Raw genomic sequence first — 23,417 nt, forward strand, 5'->3', positions numbered from 1 at the left:
AAAAAAAAAAAAAAAAAATTCCCTAATTATAATTTATGAGTGGTACCAGTTTTAAATTCTCCTAGGGTTTTTCTCTTTTTACATATATACGTGCACAAAAAAAAACACTCGCAGCCGCGTATGCGAAATTTGCACGCACTTTCCCCTCGCACATTTATCCGCCAGTGCCTTTAAAAAGATTATACCCACACCAAATTCAAATTTCATATCTCCACCCCCTTCCCATAATGAAAGTATCCAACGCTTTTTTTATCTTCCAATCGCTTGTCGTATTGTACTATTTCACACCATGTCTGGCGCAAAGGAGGTACGTCAATGCGGCTTCAGTGGATTCATTAAAGTCGATTGACCAGGAACTGCAGAAGAAGAAAAACAAGAAGAAGAAAATGGCCTTGTATTCCATAGGCTCCATTGTGGCACTAGCAACAGCCATAGCAGGTGGAGTAGGCCTAGGAATGTACATTAATGAGAAAAAAAAAAAATCAGAAAACGTACAGGAAATTGAAAAGTCAGAAAACAAGACAACAGAAGAACAGGATACACTGTTGAATAAATCTGAGGATGCCAATATTGAGATTAAAGGGGATAGCGAAGAGATTATAACCAAGGTGAGCGTCCAACCCAGCTATGCAGGATTAGGCACACAGAACTTTAGTAATAGGGATCTTTCAAGTATTGGCAACGTATCCGATAATACCAATAATGGACCAGGTTTAAAATCAGGTGACTTCCCTGATTCTATATTTAGACAAAATTTGGATGATAATGAGTACCGACCTCTGATGTTGGAAGATGCCTTGGATGACTCCCCACTTAGTGACCCAGTTCAAAGTGGACCTTCTAATTCCATGAACAGCGGAAGTGGTGACTCCAGTTTAAATTTGTTTTATGACAGCAGAAGAGATATAGGTATATATGGACAGGACAGATTGTTCAAAACTTTAGATTCAGATATAGAACCTCTAATTATCCCTACAAAATACCCAACAGTTGGAAATAAAGATGCCTCCCCAAGTGGTGTTGGTTCGTCTTCGAATTTTTCAGATGGACCAAGTACATCTAGTTACTCTAGGTATAACGATTATTCGCAAGGCATTGGCAGCTCTACTCGACATTATAGCTCTTCTTCTAGCGGGAGCCGAGGATATGGCTTAGGTTCGCATAGTGATATGGGATATGCAGGTGGTGTCCCCATCTCTGGGCTTAGAGCACTAAATAGATGATGTAACAATTTTTGTAAATAAATATATATATACACATATATATATATATATATAATGGGGCAGTGGGGGTGCAAGGATGTTTACCTTATGTTGAACTTGTGCACATATATATATACACGTTTTTGTGCAGGTCCACGGATCTAGATTCGCAGGATGTATAACATAAGAAAACGATTCTCATATTGTTATTTGGAAGAGGAAAAAGGCGGACTTTAAATAAAGCGCCTTGTGTAGTATTTTATGGAGACATGGAATGTGTTAAGAAGCCGAAACGATGACTTACCTTTTCACGCATTGCGGACTGGGGGACGCTTCGCCTGGCTTCCCCCCCCCCCCAAGCACAATTACCGAGGATCATCCGATGAGTTCATCCGTTCATCAGTTCACCATCCGATGAGTCGTTGGCCAATTTTGTTATGCACCACACCACTAGCAGTGGCACCCCGTCAAGTGACGTACGAATTGTTTAAAAAAAACACACCAGGGAGTAATATGGCCCCTCCGACCTTGGTCACATATAGTATATTCTCATTTCGAAGGAGGGATTAATTTTTGAAGTTCAGAATTAATTTTTTGTTTCTACCACATATGTTTGTCCGATTTATTAGCACTGTATCGTGCTAGCAATACGCGCCATGGGAAATAGAATTATGTCCGTTGTATTCCGTCGTACCTTTGTGCATTAACATGTCCGCATTTTTTAATCGTTTCTTGTTTTTTTTTTTTTTTTTTTTCTTCATTTCTCTTTAATGTTTTATGCGTAATGTAATGTAAAACAAAAAAAGGAAACCTGTCCAGTAAGTTCGAAAATTTATTTTCCTGCACTAACAAGTTTTTTGCACCCTTTGAAAACGGTGTCCTGTCTTTTTGTGAAATTCCGTTGTGGAAAAAATCTGTACGCCACGAATTCAATTTTGGAAGAGGAATATTTTTTTTTTTTTCCCCCTTGTACATATTCGCTCGTGCGTTCAAACAGCGCAACGTTAGTCGAGTAACAACAGTTGGTAGGAGCTTTACACACATGGTGGAGCATTAGTAGTAGGGAAATTTCCCCATTTGGGATTAAATAAAAATACTTGGAGGAACAAAATTGATGTAGGCTTATTTATATTGCTGAGTTTACCAAAAAAAAAAAAAAAAAAAAAAAAAAAAAAAAAAAGAAAGAAAAGAGACGAATGGAAACAAACACAAATGCTCAAAAGGACGCCAAAAAAAATGAAAAAAAAAGATTATTCTTCGTACATATTTAACACCATGCAGTGTACAATTATCTTTCCTCTATTTATATATATATTTTTTTTTTTACCATAATGCAAATTTCCTAGCAGCGCTATTTACTTTCTTACATGAATTGAAGATGAATGGCCATGTGACAGACATAACACAAAGGTGGATGGACTGGATTGTCTACGGCGAGCAGTCCCCAATGTTTGTTACACACAGAGTCAGCTGCTGCCTCCTACATATTGCTCAAATTTTTTACAATTTCCTTGTTTGTATTATTTTCTTTTCTGACTTTCTCCACCTCTTTCATTGCGAGGAGGTTTCCATGGCACGAGATGCATATGACCTTGAGTCCTGCGAGGTTGGTTGGTGAGTGTAAGGTAACGGTGTACGGTTTCTAATGAGGGGTGGACACACATGCCTCTCCATCTTTGCGTCACTATGTGTAGCAATTCTATGTATCGCTCCTAATTCTTACCTTCTGAGGTGTCCCAGTGAACCTTCACATTGGTCTGCTTCACTTTGTCACACCTCCAGCACCTGTAGGGGTAGGAGAACAGCCAGGAAAAGAGCCATGTGGTGTGGGGCTTTAAGAAGATTATACACCATGGATGTTGAGTACAAGGAGGACCAAATGTGCTCTCTAGCATCATCCTTCGTCTTACATGAAGGCCTTCAAAGAACTGTATTTGTGCACAACTGCACTTTTGGGGTCGAATTTGCTATCCAGGTGTTTCCTCGGGAGGGGCTCAAATTTCTTCAGGAGCTTCACCGCTCTGTTCCTCTCCTTGCTAACGTTGGACGACAGGATGCTCACTAAGTCGCTCTTCTTGTAGTCCTTGTGCTTGACCATGTTGAAAGAGGGCACACTTGGCCAGTGAGGAGGGGAAAAAAAAAAAAAAAAAAAAAACGAAGCGCAAAAAAGTGTGATGCACAAAATGACACTCCAAATGAAGTACACAAATGTGGAGTGCAATTCCTCCGCGCACAGGTTACGCGCGCCACAAGTTACATGCGCGAGAAAGCGAAGGCCCAAAGGCGAAGTGGAGAAAAATTCCCCAAGAGGTCAATAAAACTGGCTTGGGCACTTGTAAAGATGGTCTCCCTTTTAAATTAGTAAAGCGCCACAAATAAATTAAGTGTTCGATTTGAGAGGCGCCCTATGGAGTGGCCACTTCGCGCAGGGACAAAAAAAAGCGGGGCACTTTAAAATGGTCGCACATGTGTTATGTACCCAGGTGTGGATGCTCACCCGCGGTCGCGTTCATGCGTGAGTATGATATCGTGTGCCCTTAATTGCAAACGGACATGCGTCGACAATAGGCGCCAATAACAGCCGCGCGTAAAAACGCTCCCCACAATCGTTTCTCCTCTGAATGGTCCACAAGGAAAAAAAAAAAAAAAAAAAAAAAAAAAAAAAAAAAAAATACTCTCCGTTCGCCTTTGCGTTCAAAAAATCGCCTGTTATTTTAAGAGGCATAAAAACAAAAAAAAAAATTAAAATTAGCTAACTCAGCGGAAGGAAGCGGTATGAGGAAATAGCTTGACGAATTAACCCGAGAAAACTGCTCCCTTAGTGAAAATAATGAACCACTTGGTGAAAAGGCCACAGGGCGAAGATGTGCATACGTATGCATAATTGAAGTGTGTGATAGGCGGTTGTCTACATACGTTCTCATTGTCACTTCTCACGCAGGGCAGCGTTTTTTCCCCCACTTTCCATTTTTGGCGGTAAAAATATAGCTCGAAGTTTTTTTTTTTTTTTTTTTTTTTTTTTGGCAGCGCTGTGGGTGTGTTACTGTTCACGTCATTTTTATACATTACATGCTAGTTCTTCTGTATAGACGAGTTGTCCCGCACGCAGCGTCGCTACCCCGCGCGTCCTTTACAACTCTGTTGAATCGAAAGTATTGCACCACGAAGAAGAGTAAATTAGCAGTATCACAAAAAATGACAGCGAAAATGTTGGACATAGTAGACCAAGCGGGAAAAAGTGTAAGTGGTGAAAACTTAAAGAATGACATAAAAATCCTCTTCACAGACATAGATGGGACTTTGCTTAACAGTGACAATACATTATCCCCACTAAATATGCAAACGTTAATAAAGGCAAAGGAAAAAGGAATTAAAATTGTGCTTGCTACAGGGAGACCCGTATTCTCTGTACAAGGAGTCATAGGGGAACAATTAAAAAAAAACGATTTAAAATTATTTCCAGGAATATATTTAAATGGATGTATAACGTATGATGAAAATGGAAAAAAAATAATTGACCATGTTATTAGTGATGAGCTAAAAATGGACATTCATAATTTTACAAAAAAAAAAAATTTTGATCAGTACTGTATTTGGTATACTGCGGACCAAACATTCTGCTTCAGTATAAATGAAGAAATTAAAAATTACATGAATGTTGAAAGTGTCTCTCCTAAAATTATTAATGAAGAAACTTTTAAAACGTTGAAGGTGTATAAAGTGCTCATGTGTTTAAATGAGCAAAACATGTCCTCCATTTTTCAATCCTGCAAAGATTTATTTGCTCACAAAATTAACGTAGCAAATACTTTTATGTATTATATTGAATTATTTCACCAGAAGACCAACAAGTTTGAAGGGGTGAAGAAGATTTGCGACAATTATAACATCAGTTTGAATAATGCCCTTGTCATTGGGGATGGCGAGAACGACATTGAAATGCTGCAAGGAGTGCCCACTTCTGTTGCCCCCAGTAATGCCTCTGATAAGGTCAAGAGCTGTGCTAAGTATATTGGCCCCTCCAACAATGACGCCGTGGTTAGCCAAGCGCTCCAGAGGTTCTGCGGGGTCCACCCTTGAGGAAGCGCCATGTGCAGTGCTGCGAATGGAAGCCGTTGATCGAAGAAGTTTACCAAACAGTAAAACGACGCATTAAGCTCAAGAAGGAGTCCTAGACGTGCGTCTTCGAGCGAGTTGTAGCGAGTTGGTGCAGCCCGACCAGACCTTGCTCCACGTACAAGCACACACACCCACGGAATGAATTCACGTGCACCACCCACATATACGTTTTCATTTTTTAAAGGTCCTCCCGACCCACTGTCAAATTGTTTTAAATGTGTTTAATTAAATGTTAGCGCTCATTTTTTTAAGAACATTTTTTTTTCTGCGCGTGGGCACTGTATGGGTGCACGGCGCCGATCAGTTTATTGCGGCTTAATTAACTGATCCCTAATTAACTCGCCTGAGCCTACATACTCCCTAATTAATTGCCATTCATTTTTGCCCTTGCTGGGCCGTTATGTCGTTTGGGATTAGTACACGCATCGCGTGACGCAGCTGTTGATCTGTATAACGGCGCCTCCCTTTGGTTGGTTTTCCAACCGAGCAATTAAACATTCCATTTGGATGATCCAGCAAAATGGACTTTCCTGTCCACTCAGGAAAAGAATCAAATTGTTTCCTATGATGATTTGTGTATGTCTCGTAAGAGAGACCCCTTTTTTTATATAAATTTTAAATTATACACTTGGACAATGGTTTTCCTGTTGCAGGGGTCACTTCCTCGGGTTACTATATTAGACTATGTCTCCCCAAAGGGGAGGTGGTGGCAGCCCGATCCATTCTTCGTCTTAAAAAAAAAAAAAAAAAAAAAAAGAACACAAATCAGCTTTACAGAACATTGTTGCTTAATGAAACGGGGGGCCACAAATGGCATATAAAAAAGTGAAGGATGGAAGAATGAGAGAACCAAAATGAGCAGTGCTACGTGCAGGTTATTTTCCATCCGCCATTGGGGGATTCCGGTTGACAATACCTTCCTGTTCAAATTATGCAGTGGGAGCGTTCTCCCACAACAATGAAAATAAAAAATGGAATTTTACAAAAGGGGGGACAAATTGAAAGCGCAAGATGCAAATTTTAAAAAAAGGGACGCGAGTTAACTTCCGGCGAGTGCGCAAGCAGCAGCTGCGCTTAAAAAAAAAATAATAAAATGGTATAGCAAAACAGGGTGCGAAAACCACGAAGGGGCGCGCGATTCGCCTGCGGAGACCCCCTCGGCTGTCCTTTTTTAGACCAAACAAAAATAGTTTAAAAAAAAAAAAAAAAAAAAAAAAAAAAAAAAAAAAAAAAAAAGAGCAACAAAAAGAACCCGCGATCAGAGCTCAACATTTACGCCGTGCTAAGGGAAGAACAAGGAGTCCGGAAGGGGAGTCGATCCCTAACTCTTGAACTGAGAAGGAGAAACAAGCGAAAGAGAGTCACCCCTTTACGAAGAACTGCCCAGCCATGAAGGAGAACGCCGCGGGGAAAGACCCAAACGGAAGGTCAGCAGATTTGAGCGGCCAAAATGATGATGTTGTGGGGGATGACGAGTACCCCGATGAATTTTCCGAGTCGGATGAGTTCAATGAGTTTTCAAAAGGGAGCCATGAAGGGAGCCATGAAGGGAGCGATGATGGGAGCGAAGATGGGTGTGATGATGGGATCGCCAAGGCCAACGCCAAGGAAAGCGCCGTAGGAAGCGATGAAGAAAGCGAAGCAGGACTCCGCTTTGCTAAAATGAAGGAAGAGGTCCTGCATGTGCACAAAAAAAATATAAGCGGCCTGAAGACAGTACGAAAGGGAAGTAGCCTCATACTGACGGGCAATGACAACCGCATACGCATATATGAATTTCAGAGTATGAACAGGGAGGAAAAAAGTTGTTCCAAACTAATCAGCTTAGCAGAAGGGTCCATTATTCAATCAGTAGATGCAACAAGTAACCTAATCTTGGTGGCCAATGGAAATAAATCATATGTATATGACCGGACAGGGACGCTTGTGAAAAATACTATCAGGGGAGACATGTACATTACCGATGTTAATAAAACGAAGGGACACACGAGAAATGTTAATTGTTGTCGCTTCCATCCATGTAATGAAAACATCTTCGTAAGTGGAAGCCTAGATAGTACTATTAGAATTTGGAATTTAGAAAAAAATAATTGTTACGGGATCGACAAAGAATTAGTGCACCACCAATGCATAAAAGTGGTGAATGAAAAAAACATGATGCAAAATAATATCCTGTGTTGTCAATTTGTGCGGGATGGAAATTCCATCATCTTGGGGTGTGAGAATGGTCAGCTAGAAGTGAGGAATAAAATGTCAAATGATTATATGTATAGCCCAAAACCTAAGCAGCACATCAGTAGGGACATTTCCCATTCCGACTCCGTTGTAGACATTTTAACATGCAAAAAACGGGACAACTTTTTTTTTACAAGAGGTTTAGATAACACCTTTAAGTATTGGGATAGGAGGAACTTACAAAGGTGCATTAAAACCATTGAAGGCGTTCCAACCATTTTTAAAAACAGTAACATGTCTTTTTGTGGGAGTGACGAACGGTACCTCGTGCTGGGCACACAGGAAAAGAAGCAAGTGGTGATGGATCAGATGCATATAAATGAGCGTGCTGTAGCAGACCGAGGGGGGAGCGACCAACATGCTCATGGAAAGAATGACGTAATGCAGGAACGGAAAGGGAAGAAGGGAGCAGACTCATATACCAACAATTATGTGAAGGTATATCAGGGGGATGAAGACATGGAGCAGTTCCTAAACGAAGTAGCTGCTTCTTCGAACAAACCGGAAAAGTTCATAAAAGGTGCACTAAGAATTTATGACACGTACGGGGAAGTCTTCAATTTGGTGCATGAGAGGCGATACGAACAAGCAGGTATCATATGCACGCATTTTAATGAACACATAAATCAACTCTTTTTGGGCACCACAGATGGGAACTGCCTCGTGTATTACGACGATAGTGAGACGGATCAACACAGCGGTGAGGCGCCCATAGGAAGGAAAAAAAAAGGAGGAGTCCTTGAGTATTTATATAAAGGTGTAAAACGAAAACAAGAAAGTACCTCCTTTTACACAAACACTGAGCATATATATAACATGGATAATCTACCCAAGGAAATTAAAATAACTGATGCTGGAAATGTACTTATAAGAAAGGACGTGATGAATAAGAAGGTTAAAATGAACCCTAGACTCAGCTCCTTCACAGCCAATGCATATGAGAAGAAGAGGCAAGTCGGCATGTACTCTAAATATATAGTAGATGATAAGCCTAGTGGCAAGAATTCACCCAGCAGCCAAACTAATAAGGGCAACGAGTATGAAGAAGAAGACATTGTCGCAAATTTGAGACAAAGAGAACAGAGCAAACAAGGGGATGATTATTTTATGAATGTGTACAAATATACGCAGCCGCGTGCCATAATTGATTACTCCTCTGGTGAAGAGCAAGAGTATTCGGAGCTTTTGAAGAAACCCAAGTGCCCCCAGTGCGGGGTTAAGAACTGTGTCTGTGGGTTTATGCGCTCGGGAAGGAAGCGCGATCGATGAGAGGGGGACAAAGTATATAACCGCGGGGAGCACACCCTATATGTATATATATATATATATATGTGTATATACTACTGCTGCCATCCGGCATGGTGTGACTCCCCGGTTCGCATCATCTACACCGTTTAAACAAAGTTATGTCTTTACGCAGGTGAGTAGTTCTCGCCTGGTCGGTTCGCGCGGTGCTCCAAACGGGGCATCCGCACGTGCAGTTTGTTAAGAAGGTCAAATTGTACAAAAAAAAAAAGGGAAGAAGCGGTTGGCTCTGGGGGCCACTGCGCTTTGTTCCGGTTTGGTCCCGTTTGGTCCCGCTTGGTCCGGTGTGGTCCCATTTGGTCCCGCTTGGTCCGGTTGTGGGTCGCCATGCCGCAAACGCTTGTTGTCCTCAAGCAGCTCGACGTACAGCCGCTGGAGCGACTTGTGGTACTCAATTTCCTTTTTATTTTCTTCTCGTTCCTGCCGAATGCGTTCACGGGCATGCACTTTCTCGCGCTCATGCAGAGCGCTCAGCGCGTCCTTCTCATTCAAATAATTTATATACGTGTTGAATTGTGAATCGAAGGACTTTTTATAACCCTTAATTTTTTGCTCATAACCCTTTGTATATATGTCGTATTTGTTTTCTGTTTTTTTATAGAGCTCAACATTTTTTTGAATAAAGCTGTTGAGCTTTTCACATGTGTGTTTGTAACTCTCCTTTATATCACGTTCGCTCATGCGCTCGATAAAAGTGTAGGCCTTTTTCGCTGGGCAGTAGAGGACTTGCTCGTTTATTTTGGCCCATGCTTCTACCTTGCGTGGTTGGAGGGTGGGCAGCGTGTTGGCTTCGTTGGTGTCGTTCTCTTCGTTGGAGGATTTCACCCCATTTGCCTCTTCCCCGTGAAGCTTCCCCCCTTTGTCCTGTTGGGGCGTAATTTTTTGCAACTCGTCTTGAACAAACTCGAGGGCCATCCTCATGTACGTCTTGTCAACATCATACAGGTGGACCCTTTTCTGAATGGGCGTGCCATTTTTCATTGGGTAATTAAACATATCATTTTTGATCAAGAGGAGCATTTCGTTACGTACGGCATTTTCCACCTCCTTGGACGTGGCGTCCTCGGGAGTGGTGGGGAGAGGTATGGATGGGGTTAGGTTCATTTGTGGAAGGAAATAAGGCCTTGGCAAATTCCACCTAATAACTTTATTTTGGCTATTAAACCTTTCCTGTTCCTTTTTAAGTTGCTCCATTTTTTTTTCCTTTGCGATGTCTTGCATGTCCTTTTCTACCTGAACATGTTCATAATTTATTTGCGACTCCTGTTCGTTTAAGTCTTCTGGAATTTGTAATTCGATGACGTTGGACTCTTTTGGCAAATGTGCTAGGGAAGATTTTATGAGCAACTTAGCTCTGTCGATTTTTTCTTCGTAGTCCTCATCGTACAACTCGCTGAGCAGAGTATTCCTGTCGCAAACGGAATTTTCATTTTTTCCAATTTTGTAAGATATTAACGAGTGAGCATACAGACTAGCATTTTTTTGGTTGCTCCTAATGTCATTTATAATTTTGTCTTTTAAGTGGTTTCTCTCTTTGGTGGCGTTTTCATTTTGATTTAATGTTTTTCCGCTTTCTATTTCTTCTCTCACTGCTTGTACATTTTGGGCAATGTTTTCCGGTTCGTCGTGAAGCATCGGGGAGTACTCTTCTTCGTCATCCCCGTCGTCTTCACGCAATTCTTCTTCAGCCTCGTCCCCTTGGTGTTGCTTCTCCTGCTGCTTCGCCTGCTGCTTCATGTGCGGCTTCACCTGCTGCTGCATTTGTATGGAGTCCCGCACCCCAATGATGGGCTCGTTGATGTTTCTTGCTATAATGCTCTGTGCAGCTTGCTGTATGCCAAAATCTAATTTGCTTGAGAAGGCAATCGATTTGCTATAAAAGTTGGTTCCGATGGATGAAAACTTATCCCTGTCGTTTAAAATAAAAGGAGAGCTAGTCACACTTGGAAGAATGTTGCTAATGCCTAATCCGTTTTGATTGTTCTTTTCATTGTGTTCTTTTATAATTTCATTGAACGAGCTAGCTTCTTTATTAATTTGAATTATTTCTTCCAATTCATTTTCGTTTAAAATGGGTTCTGGTAAATTTAGGCGTACCCTTTTTCTGAGGTGACTTAATTCGTTATACTGCTTGTCATAATTTTCAATAGCTGAAAGGAGATCCTTTTCTTCATTATTTCGTTTTCCCTTGGACGATGCTTTTTTCCCCGACGCATCTGCCCCTGGATCATCGTACGGACCACCCATTGCTACGTCATTTATATTTTCCACGTCCATAGATTTTATGCTTTTAAATTTTTTTTCTTTTTTATCTTCAAAGTGTGTAAGCGACTGTTCCTCACTGACATCGAAGAATCCCTTGGCAGGTTTTCTTTCGAATAGAATCTCCTTCACATGATCTATTCTGTGTTTATCATTTTTTTTATAACCCGTTGTGGTGGAAACAATTCCTGCTGCTTTTAATTCCCTTTTTTTTTGTAACAATGCCAACCGTCTAGCTTGTTCTAACTGTTTTTCTCTCGCTTTCCTTTTTGCCTTTTTCCCCTTGGTATTAGCAAGTCTTGCTTTCGCTTCTGCTAACATTTCTTTTTCGTCTTCATCCATATCCACGGGGTCAGCCTTTGCAGGTTTCGTCTCCGGTGCAGGATCTATTTCCCCTGGTCTTAACTGTCTTGGATTCTTATTCTTGTCGTACACCTTCCCCTCGGCTTCATCCAGGAGATACTCATAGTGATCTAAACACTGCTTGGCTGTTCTTCCTACTATGGGTGCAATTGTTCTCCATTGTGTTGGGAATAGCTTGGCCAGGTGTAGAAGTTTCTCTTCTTCTTCTTTACTCCATTCAGTTTTTTTCACTGATGGGTCTAACCACTCATACCACCTGGCCTTGCACTGCTTGGCTGACTTCCTCACCAAAAGGGATGCAACTCTGGACCAGTTGTTCAGGCCATACTTCATCACGGCCGCCTTCAGCACCTCATCCTCGCAGTTCTTCCATATGCCTCCCTTGATTTGGATCCTCATGGTGTATTAGAAAATGACTCGACAGAAAAAATGGTTCCCCTATGTGGAGAATATACGCAGGGGTACACCTCCACGTTCGGCACAAAATGAAAAGCGGTGTGCCGTTCAGTCGGTTGTACGTTGGGCAGAGCCACCCGTCGTAGGTTCGAAAACAAAAAGGGGTGCTACACGCACATACATATGCCATGCGGACGGGCAAAAAAAGAGAGAAACCCTTACATTAAAGAACTTCTTAGCGTCATGCGCCTTCCCACATGTAGTATAAGTAGCCTCATCAGAGTGAGCAGACGGAGAGGACTTCCTGATTCCAATCGGGGGGTCTCAAACCTTGGCTGCAGAATTTCCTCCGCTCTGTTGTCAAATGAGAACTTTTCTTTTGGTGGGGGGTAGGCAACTTTATTTCTCTTTCATAGCGATTTTCGCTTTGAAACTATGCCCAAGTTTTTTTTTTTTTATGTTGTTTTTCCTACTGCTACGGCAAATTGGTCAAGTGGGAAACGTTGGGTTATGCCTGGACGTTTCTCCCAAAATACAGGAGAATGAAATGTACCACTTCTTCTTCTGGGAAAAAGTGGCATGGCCCAGAGGCCAAATGTTCCTCCAATGGGGACACAAAAAAAAACACAAAAAAAAAAATACACGTCGCATGCAAATGTTATATAATAAATAACGTCGTACTTGTACACGTAACCTTCGCATACCTGCCTATGCTTAAATTTTTGAAGAAAAACATTTCGTCACAAGAGGAAGAGCGACGAAATTAATGCGCAGGGAGAAAGGCGTTTCCCCTGCCAGGGGGGCATTTAAAAAATAAGTGAATACAAATACGTACCGTCGTGATGGGAAAAGCACATGCGCACGCATGTACGTCGAATTTCCTGTGGCTTGAGAAACTTGGTACAAAAAACAAAAAAAGGGGCTTGGCCCATTACAGCAAAACGTGCATACAATTGTAAGGCATACATTTTTAAAGGTATGCAAAATAACTGCACTTGGCTATGCGACAAATAAGATGCCGTTTTATTTTTTTTCTCTATTTAATTCGGGGAAGTCCCTTGTGAGAGGTGATTTTTTTTTTTTTTTTTTTTTTTTTTTCCATTTGCCAATTTCGCACTTTTAAGATAAAAAAAAATTAAAAAAAAAAAAATGCTTTTGAATTTTTTAAAACATGAAATAAATTGTTGCTATGAAGAGAAGCCCTTTCTTATTTGATTTTTTCTCAACCCCCTTCCCCTTTTTTTTTTCCTCCTGTTTGTTTTTACGCCTTTGGCTAATTGCTCTTTTTGTTCTTCCTTTTTTTTTTTTTTTACGTTCCTCCAAGCAATTTGTGCCTACTGTTCTCTACAGGCATATTTTTGTTCCCCGCTCAGCTCCTTCTTCACCTATACTTGCGTATATTTTCGGAGATCATCATTTGCAGTCCCCCTCCCCATACACCACCCTACTGTTTATAACACACAAAAGGGTTTGATTACACGATCTCCACATAACGTATAACTAAGCGGAAGAAGCGCATGCTTCAAGTAACTTCTCCATCCCACCAGAGGCATCCACGCTAGACCATTTCAACCGTGTTGGTGACCCCGATTTTACGAGGATTGCGTGTAAATTGCACCTAAGTAGACGGATGAGATCACCCGTGATCGATCCCACCACGTGTACCCCCCCGCACACACACCCACCACAGAATAGTAACAAATGGTACTGGAAGACTTTAACACGCTACCCTTAATAAAATGCATAAGAGAAGACACCCTTGACAATGTACTCAAATTCCTTGAGGAAAATTATAAAGAGTATGAAGTTAATGACAATGGAGAATATAAAAGCAAAATAGAAATTGTGGATAAACAGACTCACTCCACTCCTTTGTTTTACGTGACTGCTCGGAAGAATGATGAAGAGTCTGTGGAGCTATGTAAATTATTGATTGAACGATTTGCCATTTGCAATCCCACGTCCAAAGATTTAATGAAACAGACTTGCTTGTTTTATGCTGCCAGAGAAGGGCATACGAATTTGTGTACTTATTTAATTGAGAAGGGTTGTAACCCAAATGACGCAGATAATTTTGGGCAGACGTGCCTCTTTTATGCTTCAAGAGAAGGGAAGACTCAATGTGTTGAAGTTTTACTAAAGAAAGGGGCCAACCCTAACTTACTCGATTTGAATAAACAGACTTGTTTGTTTTATGCGTGCAGGGATGGCAGGTACGACACGGTGAAGTGTCTGCTAGAGAACGGGGTTAACCCCGCCATTAAAGATGCGCAGAGGCGAACCGCTTTGACGTTCGCTAAGGGGAATGGGCACAACAACATTATCAACTTGCTCAAAAATGTCAAGACACTGACTAAGCCTTCTGGGGAGGCGGCCAGCACAGGTAAGTGCACAGGAGTGGACGCAATATCTCGTTCGTCGATTTTCCCCTGTGTGTAGCCACCACAATGCTTGCAAAACGTGTCTGCCACATTTTGCATTTCAACTTTACGCACATATTTATCTCATTCTTCGCTTCCCCGTTTTTTTTCCCCGCCCCCCCTTTTAAATAAAACGCAGCAGGTGCCCAAGGAGGGATTGTAAAAAGTGAGAACAATGCAATTGCCAGCACCCCAGAGGATCCCAACAATAACGGTAAGAGAAATGTGTGACCTCCAAGAAGTGCTCATCCGCTTCTAGTATGCACAGCGTGCTATTTGTGTATAAGAGAATAGAGGGGGTATACACCATCTTAAGCAGAGAATTGTCTTCTGGGTGGTGCATTTTCTTTGTTCACCCTCGAGACATCCCCTCCCTTTTTTTTTTCTTATTTTTATTTTTACCGCATCTGCATTTATCCGTTCTTCATACCTTTCTGTGCCTCTCCCTTAACAGTTAACGCTTTGCGCAAGAAGTACAAGTTACAGTACAGGCCGCTAGAGGAAGAAGACCCGGAGCTGTGGGTGGATGCGCCATTGATAAAGTTAAAAGAATTTGAGAGGAAGTTCCCTGACGTGGCTTTATGGCCAAGGAACGTAACGACCACACCAAACGTAGAAGTGAATCACTCAAATGATCCTTTCAACAAGCAGTGGTATCTTTTAGCTAACCAAATAATTCAGAGTCTAAGCAAGTATGAAGGGGGACATATTTTTGAAAAACTAGTAGATGCGAAAAAACAAAATTGCCCAGATTATTACGACGTTATAAAAAATCCAATGTCATTTAATTGTGTAAAGACAAAATTGAAAAAGGGCCAATACGGATTGCCAACTGAATTTATTAAAGACATCCAATTAATATTTGATAATTGTAGTTTGTACAATACGTCTGGGTCCCTTGTGGCCATTACGGGAAAGAATATCGAAGCTTATTTTAACAACCAGCTAATTGTGACAGGGTACAACAACTTCGTCACCAAGGCGAACACAATAAATGAGCGTTTGCAAAAAGTGGAGGATGAAAATATCAAGTGGAGTGCTGAGCACGAACAGGTCGTTATGGAAGAACAGCCTGGTGAAGAGAACAAAGAGCAGCAGGCAGTTGCACCGGCCGCATGATGCGTGGGTCTTACAAACACGCCATCTCCATATGTTCTTATCTACGTATACTTGTCAAATGAATCCTTTTTCAATAGAGGGTGAGAGGGAGAAGGAGGCAGGCGGTAAGGCAAAAAAAAACATGCAGAGTAGCACCTTTCCGTATGAGCGGGGTTGATGCCCTGTGCCAAATGATAATTGCGTTAAAACGTATTCATTGCCTTTCTCGCGGCAGATCCCCGCCCCCCATCTCCGACTCCGTTATGCACTGGGCTGCGAACGTGTCGTTAATGTGGCCACCAATTTGGTCGCCAATTTAATCACTAATTCAGTTTTTTTTATTGTATCGCTTATTACACCTCTTGTTATAATTGCGTGCCTGCAGCCACTCAATCCTTCACTCATCTCTTCATTCTCCTGTCACGTCGTGGACCCCCCTGTCCCCGCCGTGAGCATTTTTGGCAACCCCGTCGGTTGCCCACGCTTATTTGCGAATTTGTAAATTATTCAAGTTGTAATCTGACAAATGCAAATATGCACAAAAAAGGAGACAACAAAAAATAATAAAAAAGGAAAGAAAAAAAAAAAAGAAAAAAAATCCAATTGTGCACCACATTTGTGTCTTTCTTAAAAACAAACTGAATTAAAATGTTTTATTCACATATTACATTACGAGGATTTTTAAATAAAATATGTTTGTAGGCATATATACTCATTTTTCTTTTTTTTTTCTTTTTTTTCTTTTCTCATTTTAACACTATATGTTCACGTAAGTATGCCGGTATGTGGGCATACATCATTTTTTGTTTTTATTGTGACCCTTCATGTGTATTATCATGCAACTTATGGTGGGTACCCCCCTTTTATGCAATTTTATCGGCATTTTTTTAAGACAACTTTTTTAGCCCTTTTAATAACAGTGAAAAAGAGCAATAGGGTAAAAAGACTAGTATTACAGGAGACAGGAAAAGGGTAAATGCGAAGAATTTTCCTTTTTCCCAACCTTGTTGCATTTCCCCTTTCTCCGCAATAGGCATACATTTAAGCGCCCGTTGAGAACTGCACTTGTCCATTTCACATGGGAGCAACATCCTTTCGAAGCTTACCTACCGCTCCACAGGATAAAACAAAAATTCAATCACGTCGTCTACATGAGGAAAACGTAATTTTATGTCGTTGCTTTCTATCACACCTATGCAAACAGGATTTTTTTTTTTTTTGTGCGGCATGATAATATTACCATTCCCCCACGTTTTACCTGTACGGTTCAGGCAAAATGCACACTTTTTTTCAAGTGTAAAGACATTAAAAATCACTAAGCGCAAATAAAAAACGCGCAAATGGGAAAATGGAAAAGGGGCGATGATGTACGGTCTGAGGGTGGACAATGGTTAAAAACTAGGTGAAATGGAAGGAGAGTCCAAATGGGTCGTAAAATGGAATGAACTTTTTTCTCATTTAGTTAAGCGGGTAAATACGAATGTTTTAAAACTGTTTTTGCTGTGTTTGTTGTCTGCATCGAAGGGGACTTATGGCATTTCTCTGTCGTTGTGCAAGGGTCACACATAAATATATATATATATGTATGTGTGTGTCTTTGTTTTTTTGTTTTCTTTTTCTTTTTTCCTTTTCGCCCCCCTTTTGTGAGCAACTTTAAGATGACGCCCAACATGGTTGCGCGAATTGGCCTCTTGTGCCTCCTGAACATATGGTTAAATACATTTTCGTCGCCCCTTTTAAAAAATGGACGGGGAAGCCTCCTCTACGTCGCTTCCCATGGGGTAGACAAAGTGCGGAAGGATTCTCCACATGGTACGCGTGCTGATCTTCCCTCAGAAATGATCAACCAAAAGAACAACCCCATTTTAATCAAATTGATCAAGCAAGACATAGCGGCAAAAAAAATGACAACATACTATGGCCAAGTGGCCGTAGGAGAAAAGTCAGAAAATGTGATGAATGTCTTATTCGACACGGGCTCTACCGAGTTTTGGATTCCATTCGAAAATTGTAAAGGAGACAATTTTCCCGATTTTCACAAAAAATATAAGCGCACCAAATCATTTAGAAATAAATTTAGCAAGGAGGGCCTGCCAACGTTGTTGGAGGTTAGCTATCTCAGTGGGCAGGTCATCGGATTTGACGGTATGCCAAGGGAGTTGGGTCTACACAAGTGTGTTGTTAATGCGCCCTACCGTTGTTTACTCTGTCTCTATTTATATACAATAATGTGTAGTGATTATCTCCACACTGGGTCATGCCAAACTTTGTGCAGGATACGACACCATAAAGTTAGGCGCAAATCTCTCCGTTCCGAACACAAACATTGCCTTTGCTGTACGTGGTGGAAAAAAAGACCTACTCGGACTGCTTCATCGTCGTGGTCTACTAGCCATTTTAAGGATAGTCATATGTATTGAAAAGAAAAAAAAATAGTTAACCCACAAAATTTCCCCGATCATACACCTTACAGACGAAGATAGAAATACCCGTCTTAGAAGAATTTAAGTGGGTAAATTTACATGGCGAGTGGAAATGACCTTCTCATATGTATGGGGTGGGGATATCTTCCGAGTGTATTTCCTCGTAGCGTTACACTAAGCTGCAGAGTTACCTTTGTGCATATTTGTTCCCTCCCCCTTACTTTGTGTATTACCTGCCTGATTGTACTCCCCCCCCCAAGGATGGTATTTTAGGCCTCGGATTTGAGAACGCAGATTCGAAGCAGCGCGGGATGAAGCCCTTGTTAGTTGGATTAGTTGCTTTCACGCGGGGGGTAGCCAATCTCGTGCCCCTTCAGTGCCTGCACAGCTTGGCGCTTATCACACAAATACGTAATCATACGCGCTCACTCATGCGCATAAACGGATACCCCTCTATACTTAACTCTTCCCAGCTTGGACCATTTGAAGGACGAAAACATCTTAACACAGATGGGGTACAAGAACCAGTTTGGTTATTACCTATCCGACACAGGTATGAATTGGCACCTGACCTGTCACCATCCAGGTGCAAACGTTGACTAGCGAACGTTCTGCTGGATCCATCCTGAGCATGAATTATTTGGCTGTCTAAACCTTTTGCTTCCTCATCCATATGGGCAATAAATATTTACCGCTTTTATATCCCTTCTTTTCTGCAGGAGGGTACATCAGCTTCGGAGGGGTGGACAACCGGTTGAAGAGATCACCGGAGGAGGAAGTTATGTGAGTGGCGCTCTCCACAAAAAGTTTCTACTTCCCCAGTTTGGGGGTCCATCGCTGGGGGCTGCCAACATATGCTCGTGTGTATATGCTTACCCATTTGCTTACAATTTTCCATTTGCCGCTGTTCATTTCTACGTTAAATATGGGACAGGTGGAGCCCCGTTTCGACCGAGATGGGATTTTGGACAAGTGTGACAAGGAGGAGTTCGAGTGAAGGGGATCGCATGGGAAGTGTCGAGAATGTTTCATTTTGCAGCCCCTTCACTTGAGCAGCAGTTGGAGCGATGATGCGCAGACATGCACGTTATGTGCGCATGCGTGTTTATGTGCGTCCCGCTTCTCCCCCGCCCGCTGTCCCCCCTTTTCCCAGTCGACATCGTAGGAGTGAGAAAGGAATACGCGCCAGATGTGAACGTCAAGCGGGACCAGGACGATGTTGTGGTGAAGTACGAAGGTTTTCACGATGGAGGGAAAAAGTCCATTGTTGATACAGGAACGTTCTTTATATATGCCCCGAAGAAAACAATGCAAGGTTACCTAAGCGATTTGAAAATAAATTCTTGTGAGGATAAAAACAAGCTCCCTTATATTGTATTTCAAATGAAATCCAGGGGAATTGAAGGGATAGAAGGTTCGGCCATCATCGAATTGGTTTTGTCGCCAAACGACTACGTCATTGAGTATTTGAATGAGGAGAACTGGACGAGGGAATGCGTCCTGGGGATTCAAGCAGACGAACAGAAGGATGAAAGTCGCATAGAAGGATGGACACTGGGACAAATATTTATCAAATCTTACTACACCATTTTCGACAAGGACAATTTGCAAATAGGCTTTGTTAGAAGTAGGCCAGAAAAACGAAACAAAAAAGAGGATGATCATTTTAAGAGCTCATTTCTTAATGTACGGACAACGAGGGGAAGTAGTAATGGCCGTCGGAGGGGGACTTACAATGGACCCCTCTTAGCATAAAGGGGTAATATGCAGCAAATTGGAGAAGCGAATCCTACATCTCAGGTATGGGGAAAAACACCTGCTCATTGGATGGAAGAAAACTCTTCCTTGTAACTACAACAGAGTAGTCCTCCACACAAAATTCTCTTCATCCATTGTAATTGCCTAGCTGCTTGGTAAATTTACAATTTCGAAAATGTATCAAAATGGGTACTTGCAGCATATAGCTTGGTTTTACACCCTTTTCGTATTTTTACGAAAGAGGAGGATCCTTCTACACACAACCTTCCGTTGCATTTGTGCATGGCGGGGAGTAATCTCCCACGCAATGGCAAACTTTTTTTTTTTTTTTGTTTTTTCCCCTTTGCAAAGGGTGAAGAGAGCGTCTTGTAGAAACTCTTTATGAACTTAGCATGGAGTACGCACATTGCCTTTGTTAAAAAGCAGACAGGCGGTTGCTGCAACGGTCTAGCACTTTTCATCGGGGGAGGAAAAAAAAGAAAAAAAAAACAAAAAGTGCCTCCCCGAAAACACCATCATGTAAGTGTATAGACAGTAGAACGCCTGCGCGGGGGGGGTTACATAAACTGAGGCAACTCTGATGAGCTGATACATTTGTAGTTTGAAGTAGCTCCCCAGTTGGGAAATGGAAAGTGTAATTTAATTTGGGGAAAAAATTTTGCCCTGGTGGACGCTCGCACGGAAGTAACATGTACAGCGGTGAGCACACATAAGTACCCTTGAAGCAGCACCTCCCCTGCGAACACAATAACGTGAAGTGCCACTAATCTCAAGCTTATTGTAAAACACATTTATCTGTGCATAAAAAATTGTCTTTTTGGACAAAAAGTGGGGGGGGAGTTGCCATTTAAAAAAAAAAAAAAAAAAAAAGAAAGAAAGAAAAAAGTGCAAAGTGGAAAAAAAAAAAAAAAAACAGTTTTCTTTCATTGCAATATCCCCACTGCCCTTCCTCCCTCACGTTCTCATAAGCAAACATTTACAAATAAAAAATTTCATGCATCATAATTTTGAACGTGATTGGGCTATTACGACCGTGTGATGGTTGTTTCAACGGAGGAAGGGTAGTACCAAGTAGGGTGCATAAAGAAGAAATTTAGCACCATTGAAAAGTGAGGAACGCTTTGTGCCATTTACTTGTGATAAGAAAGGCATAAAAAAAAAAGGGTCCTCTTCATCCTGCTCCAACCATATCTCTCTCTTTTCCCTTGGGGAAAAAACGGGGTGCGTAGGTGACCACACACATTCACATACACACACACACACACGCATACGTATAAAAATATATTTATATATAACACTATGGTAGGTGATGGTCATGGCGTCGGTTGTGCGTTCATTGCACACTGGAATGTGCAACGGAGGCGTAGTGTAGTGTCTGTGCATGTGTGAGTATACCTACAGGCGTGCACCTCCACATGGCGCATAACAAGGCGTACGCGCGCCCATCACCCCAGAGGTTCTCATATTTGACCTCTTGAGAAATTCATATTTTACAAATAAGGTACACACAAAAAAAAAAAAAAAAAAAAAAAAAAATAATAATAATAAGACGCGTAAAAAATGGAGGGAAAAAATAATCATAATGGTAATTATTCATCGTTGTGATAATCATGGTGGGAGGAGGGCCGCCCTCGTCACAGGTTGTCCAAGTCGATGTCCTGAACCTCCTGGTCGACGTAGGAAAGCTCGCTCACTGGCGATATATTTCCATTAACATTGGACGTGCTCTTCTCTTTTTTCTGTCTTTCCCACAGGTCTTTACTTGCGTACAGCTTGACGTATTCTGCGAGGTGGCGGTGGGTGGGTAGGACACGATGGACGGTTATGCACGTGTGGACGCCAACACAAAAAAGGGACCAATTGCTTCAACCCAACTGGCACGATGGTGAGCTGAGTTAGATACTCCTCCACTGGGAGTCACTCCTAACACAACAACGCTGTATGCGTGGCACACTGCTGCGACGTACCTTTCACCTTTTGTTCATATATATTTTTGTCCTTCATGAGCAAGGACGCCGCGTCGCTGTTGAGGGGATCTGATGGGTTTGGGTAGGTCAACAACTGGGGAAGGAAAACTTCGAAAACGTTCACGAGGCCTGCGGTAGACGGGGGTGGATGGGTCACGTTTGTGGTGGTTGCTGCGATGTGTAGTGGCGAGGTACGGGGAGATGTCAGATCGGCTCCTCCCCAGTGCGCGCCTTTCTCCTTACTGTATAAGGGGGTCCATGTCTGGTTAATCACATCCAGACACACCGATCCGGAAGCTTCGTCCACATTTGGGTGCAATAGCTTGTTGATAAAACCAATTGATGGAGAAGCAAATGGGTAGTCATCTGGTAGGGTTACATGAACCTTCCATATTCCTCCTTCGTAAGCGGCTATTTGGAGAGAGGGGCGTGACAAAGGGGGGGAATGAATGAGCACACGGAGAGGTGGCCGACACATGCATATATATGTGTAGATATACGCATGCGTGTAATATATGGGTCACGCCACGGGTGGACAAGCGCCCCCCTGTGCTTATTGCATACTCCCGTTGGGCCCGTGGAACATGACGTCAAAGTCCTGCGTGCTGCCATTGTTCAGCTCCAAGTCATACCCAGCCATAATACTTGGGTGAGAAAAGGGGTAAAGGGAAAAATGTTAAAAATTTGCACACACACACACAGGCTCGAACGAACGAATGGACGAGCATGTGACTAGGCAGGGCGTCACCCCCCTTTGGAAACTTACAGCTTCGTAAAATCGCACTGTTTTCTGCTCAGAGATGCCTGCTGATTCATTGTACACTTGCCGTTTTTTTTTTTTTTTTTTTTTTTTTTTTTTTTTTTTTTTTGTGGGAGAGATTTCCTCTGCGGTAGCGCCTTTTCCTTTTGGATGTCTTTATCTCTGCTTCTCTGTGGCGACTAAAAGTACGTCACGTGCAGCGATGAGACTTAACCACCAATCCTTCAATCTGTGCAACTCAGGATGCACGCGCGGGGTTTACAAAAGGTTAACCGTTAGTTACTTCCGTTAAGTATGGCAAACGATTGTGTGCCTTTCCAACTGCAGTAGTGAAAGCACACCCTCCGGCGGCGATAATGAAAAATGCAGTTCGTTCGTTTGTTTTGTTTGTGTGCTCGGTTGCTGATATTTTTGTTTTGTGTTCTTGCATTTTTTTTTTTTTTTTTTTTTTTTTTTTTTTCCTTCAAGTGTCAAGGCGTTCTTTTTCTAATTAGAAATATTCAAAGGGGGGAAAACAAAATGAGCGGTGGTGCACAAAATTTGTGCAAAAGAAAATGTCAAGGGGGGGAGGGAGGCGAAGATATGGAGTGTAGCATGGTTCAGTATAGAAATGGGCGAAGGGGAGGGGGGGGTGCCATAACATCTTTTTTAACCATGCCCCATTACTGCTTTGCGTTTATGTAGGCTTATCCCCCCCTCCGTGCTCCTGCATATAGGTGTTAACTTTTACCTGCGCTGGGATGAAAATGAATGTGCAGTTGGTGTCATTAAATATTGTGTGCTTACCACTTTGTTATGAAGCACTCTGTTCTTTTGTATGTAATAATGTAGGCATACATTCCTCTTTCACAGTTGCTTATATTTTTCATCCGTGTGTGTTTCAGCTCTCACGTTACACTTTTTGTGTGCTTCCCTCGTTGTGTTTACCTGTTTTGTGTTGCACTTGACACCTCCTGGTTCTTTTCCTCTGCCTTGTTTACCTCTTCGCTGCTCCACCGCTGGTCAATTCACTCCGGTTTTATATTCTTTTTAACAAAAAAAAAAGGTGCGACGAGGGAAAAGGTTTACTTGTGAGACCTGTACGGTGTGGAACTAGCTAAAATTGCAGG

General features: G+C 42.0%; 8 protein-coding genes across 8 annotated transcripts; 5 read left to right on the top strand and 3 right to left on the bottom strand.

The window, feature by feature from the left end:
• Positions 1–227: 227 nt before the first annotated feature.
• Positions 228–1,223, top strand: AK88_03754 (uncharacterized protein; the record flags this gene model as incomplete). Its single annotated transcript, XM_012481364.1, has 1 exon — positions 228–1,223. The coding sequence occupies one exon, from the start codon at positions 228–230 to the stop codon at positions 1,221–1,223; it is 996 nt and encodes a 331-aa protein (XP_012336787.1).
• Positions 1,224–2,682: 1,459 nt separating this feature from the next.
• AK88_03755 (uncharacterized protein) lies at positions 2,683–3,300 on the bottom strand (the record flags this gene model as incomplete). Its single annotated transcript, XM_012481365.1, has 3 exons — positions 2,683–2,801; positions 2,926–2,987; positions 3,113–3,300. 3 exons carry the CDS (start codon positions 3,298–3,300, stop codon positions 2,683–2,685), a joined length of 369 nt encoding a protein of 122 aa, XP_012336788.1.
• A 1,097-nt stretch (positions 3,301–4,397) lies between these two features.
• AK88_03756 (uncharacterized protein) lies at positions 4,398–5,282 on the top strand (the record flags this gene model as incomplete). The annotated part of the gene is made up of 1 exon (XM_012481366.1): positions 4,398–5,282. The coding sequence occupies one exon, from the start codon at positions 4,398–4,400 to the stop codon at positions 5,280–5,282; it is 885 nt and encodes a 294-aa protein (XP_012336789.1).
• Positions 5,283–6,710: 1,428 nt separating this feature from the next.
• AK88_03757 (uncharacterized protein) lies at positions 6,711–8,825 on the top strand (the record flags this gene model as incomplete). Its single annotated transcript, XM_012481367.1, has 1 exon — positions 6,711–8,825. One exon carries the CDS (start codon positions 6,711–6,713, stop codon positions 8,823–8,825), a length of 2,115 nt encoding a protein of 704 aa, XP_012336790.1.
• A 225-nt stretch (positions 8,826–9,050) lies between these two features.
• Positions 9,051–11,885, bottom strand: AK88_03758 (uncharacterized protein; the record flags this gene model as incomplete). Its single annotated transcript, XM_012481368.1, has 1 exon — positions 9,051–11,885. One exon carries the CDS (start codon positions 11,883–11,885, stop codon positions 9,051–9,053), a length of 2,835 nt encoding a protein of 944 aa, XP_012336791.1.
• A 1,698-nt stretch (positions 11,886–13,583) lies between these two features.
• On the top strand, positions 13,584–15,421 carry AK88_03759 (uncharacterized protein; the record flags this gene model as incomplete). The annotated part of the gene is made up of 3 exons (XM_012481369.1): positions 13,584–14,265; positions 14,442–14,516; positions 14,757–15,421. The coding sequence occupies 3 exons, from the start codon at positions 13,584–13,586 to the stop codon at positions 15,419–15,421; spliced, it is 1,422 nt and encodes a 473-aa protein (XP_012336792.1).
• A 1,649-nt stretch (positions 15,422–17,070) lies between these two features.
• On the top strand, positions 17,071–19,578 carry AK88_03760 (uncharacterized protein; the record flags this gene model as incomplete). Its single annotated transcript, XM_012481370.1, has 8 exons — positions 17,071–17,545; positions 17,676–17,737; positions 17,874–17,912; positions 18,084–18,145; positions 18,297–18,376; positions 18,543–18,606; positions 18,758–18,795; positions 18,977–19,578. 8 exons carry the CDS (start codon positions 17,071–17,073, stop codon positions 19,576–19,578), a joined length of 1,422 nt encoding a protein of 473 aa, XP_012336793.1.
• Positions 19,579–21,215: 1,637 nt separating this feature from the next.
• On the bottom strand, positions 21,216–22,188 carry AK88_03761 (uncharacterized protein; the record flags this gene model as incomplete). The annotated part of the gene is made up of 4 exons (XM_012481371.1): positions 21,216–21,364; positions 21,549–21,677; positions 21,792–21,959; positions 22,113–22,188. The coding sequence occupies 4 exons, from the start codon at positions 22,186–22,188 to the stop codon at positions 21,216–21,218; spliced, it is 522 nt and encodes a 173-aa protein (XP_012336794.1).
• Positions 22,189–23,417: the final 1,229 nt, after the last annotated feature.

This window comes from Plasmodium fragile (assembly GCF_000956335.1).
Source record: "Plasmodium fragile strain nilgiri unplaced genomic scaffold supercont1.46, whole genome shotgun sequence".
Taxonomy (NCBI): Eukaryota; Apicomplexa; class Aconoidasida; order Haemosporida; family Plasmodiidae; genus Plasmodium; species Plasmodium fragile.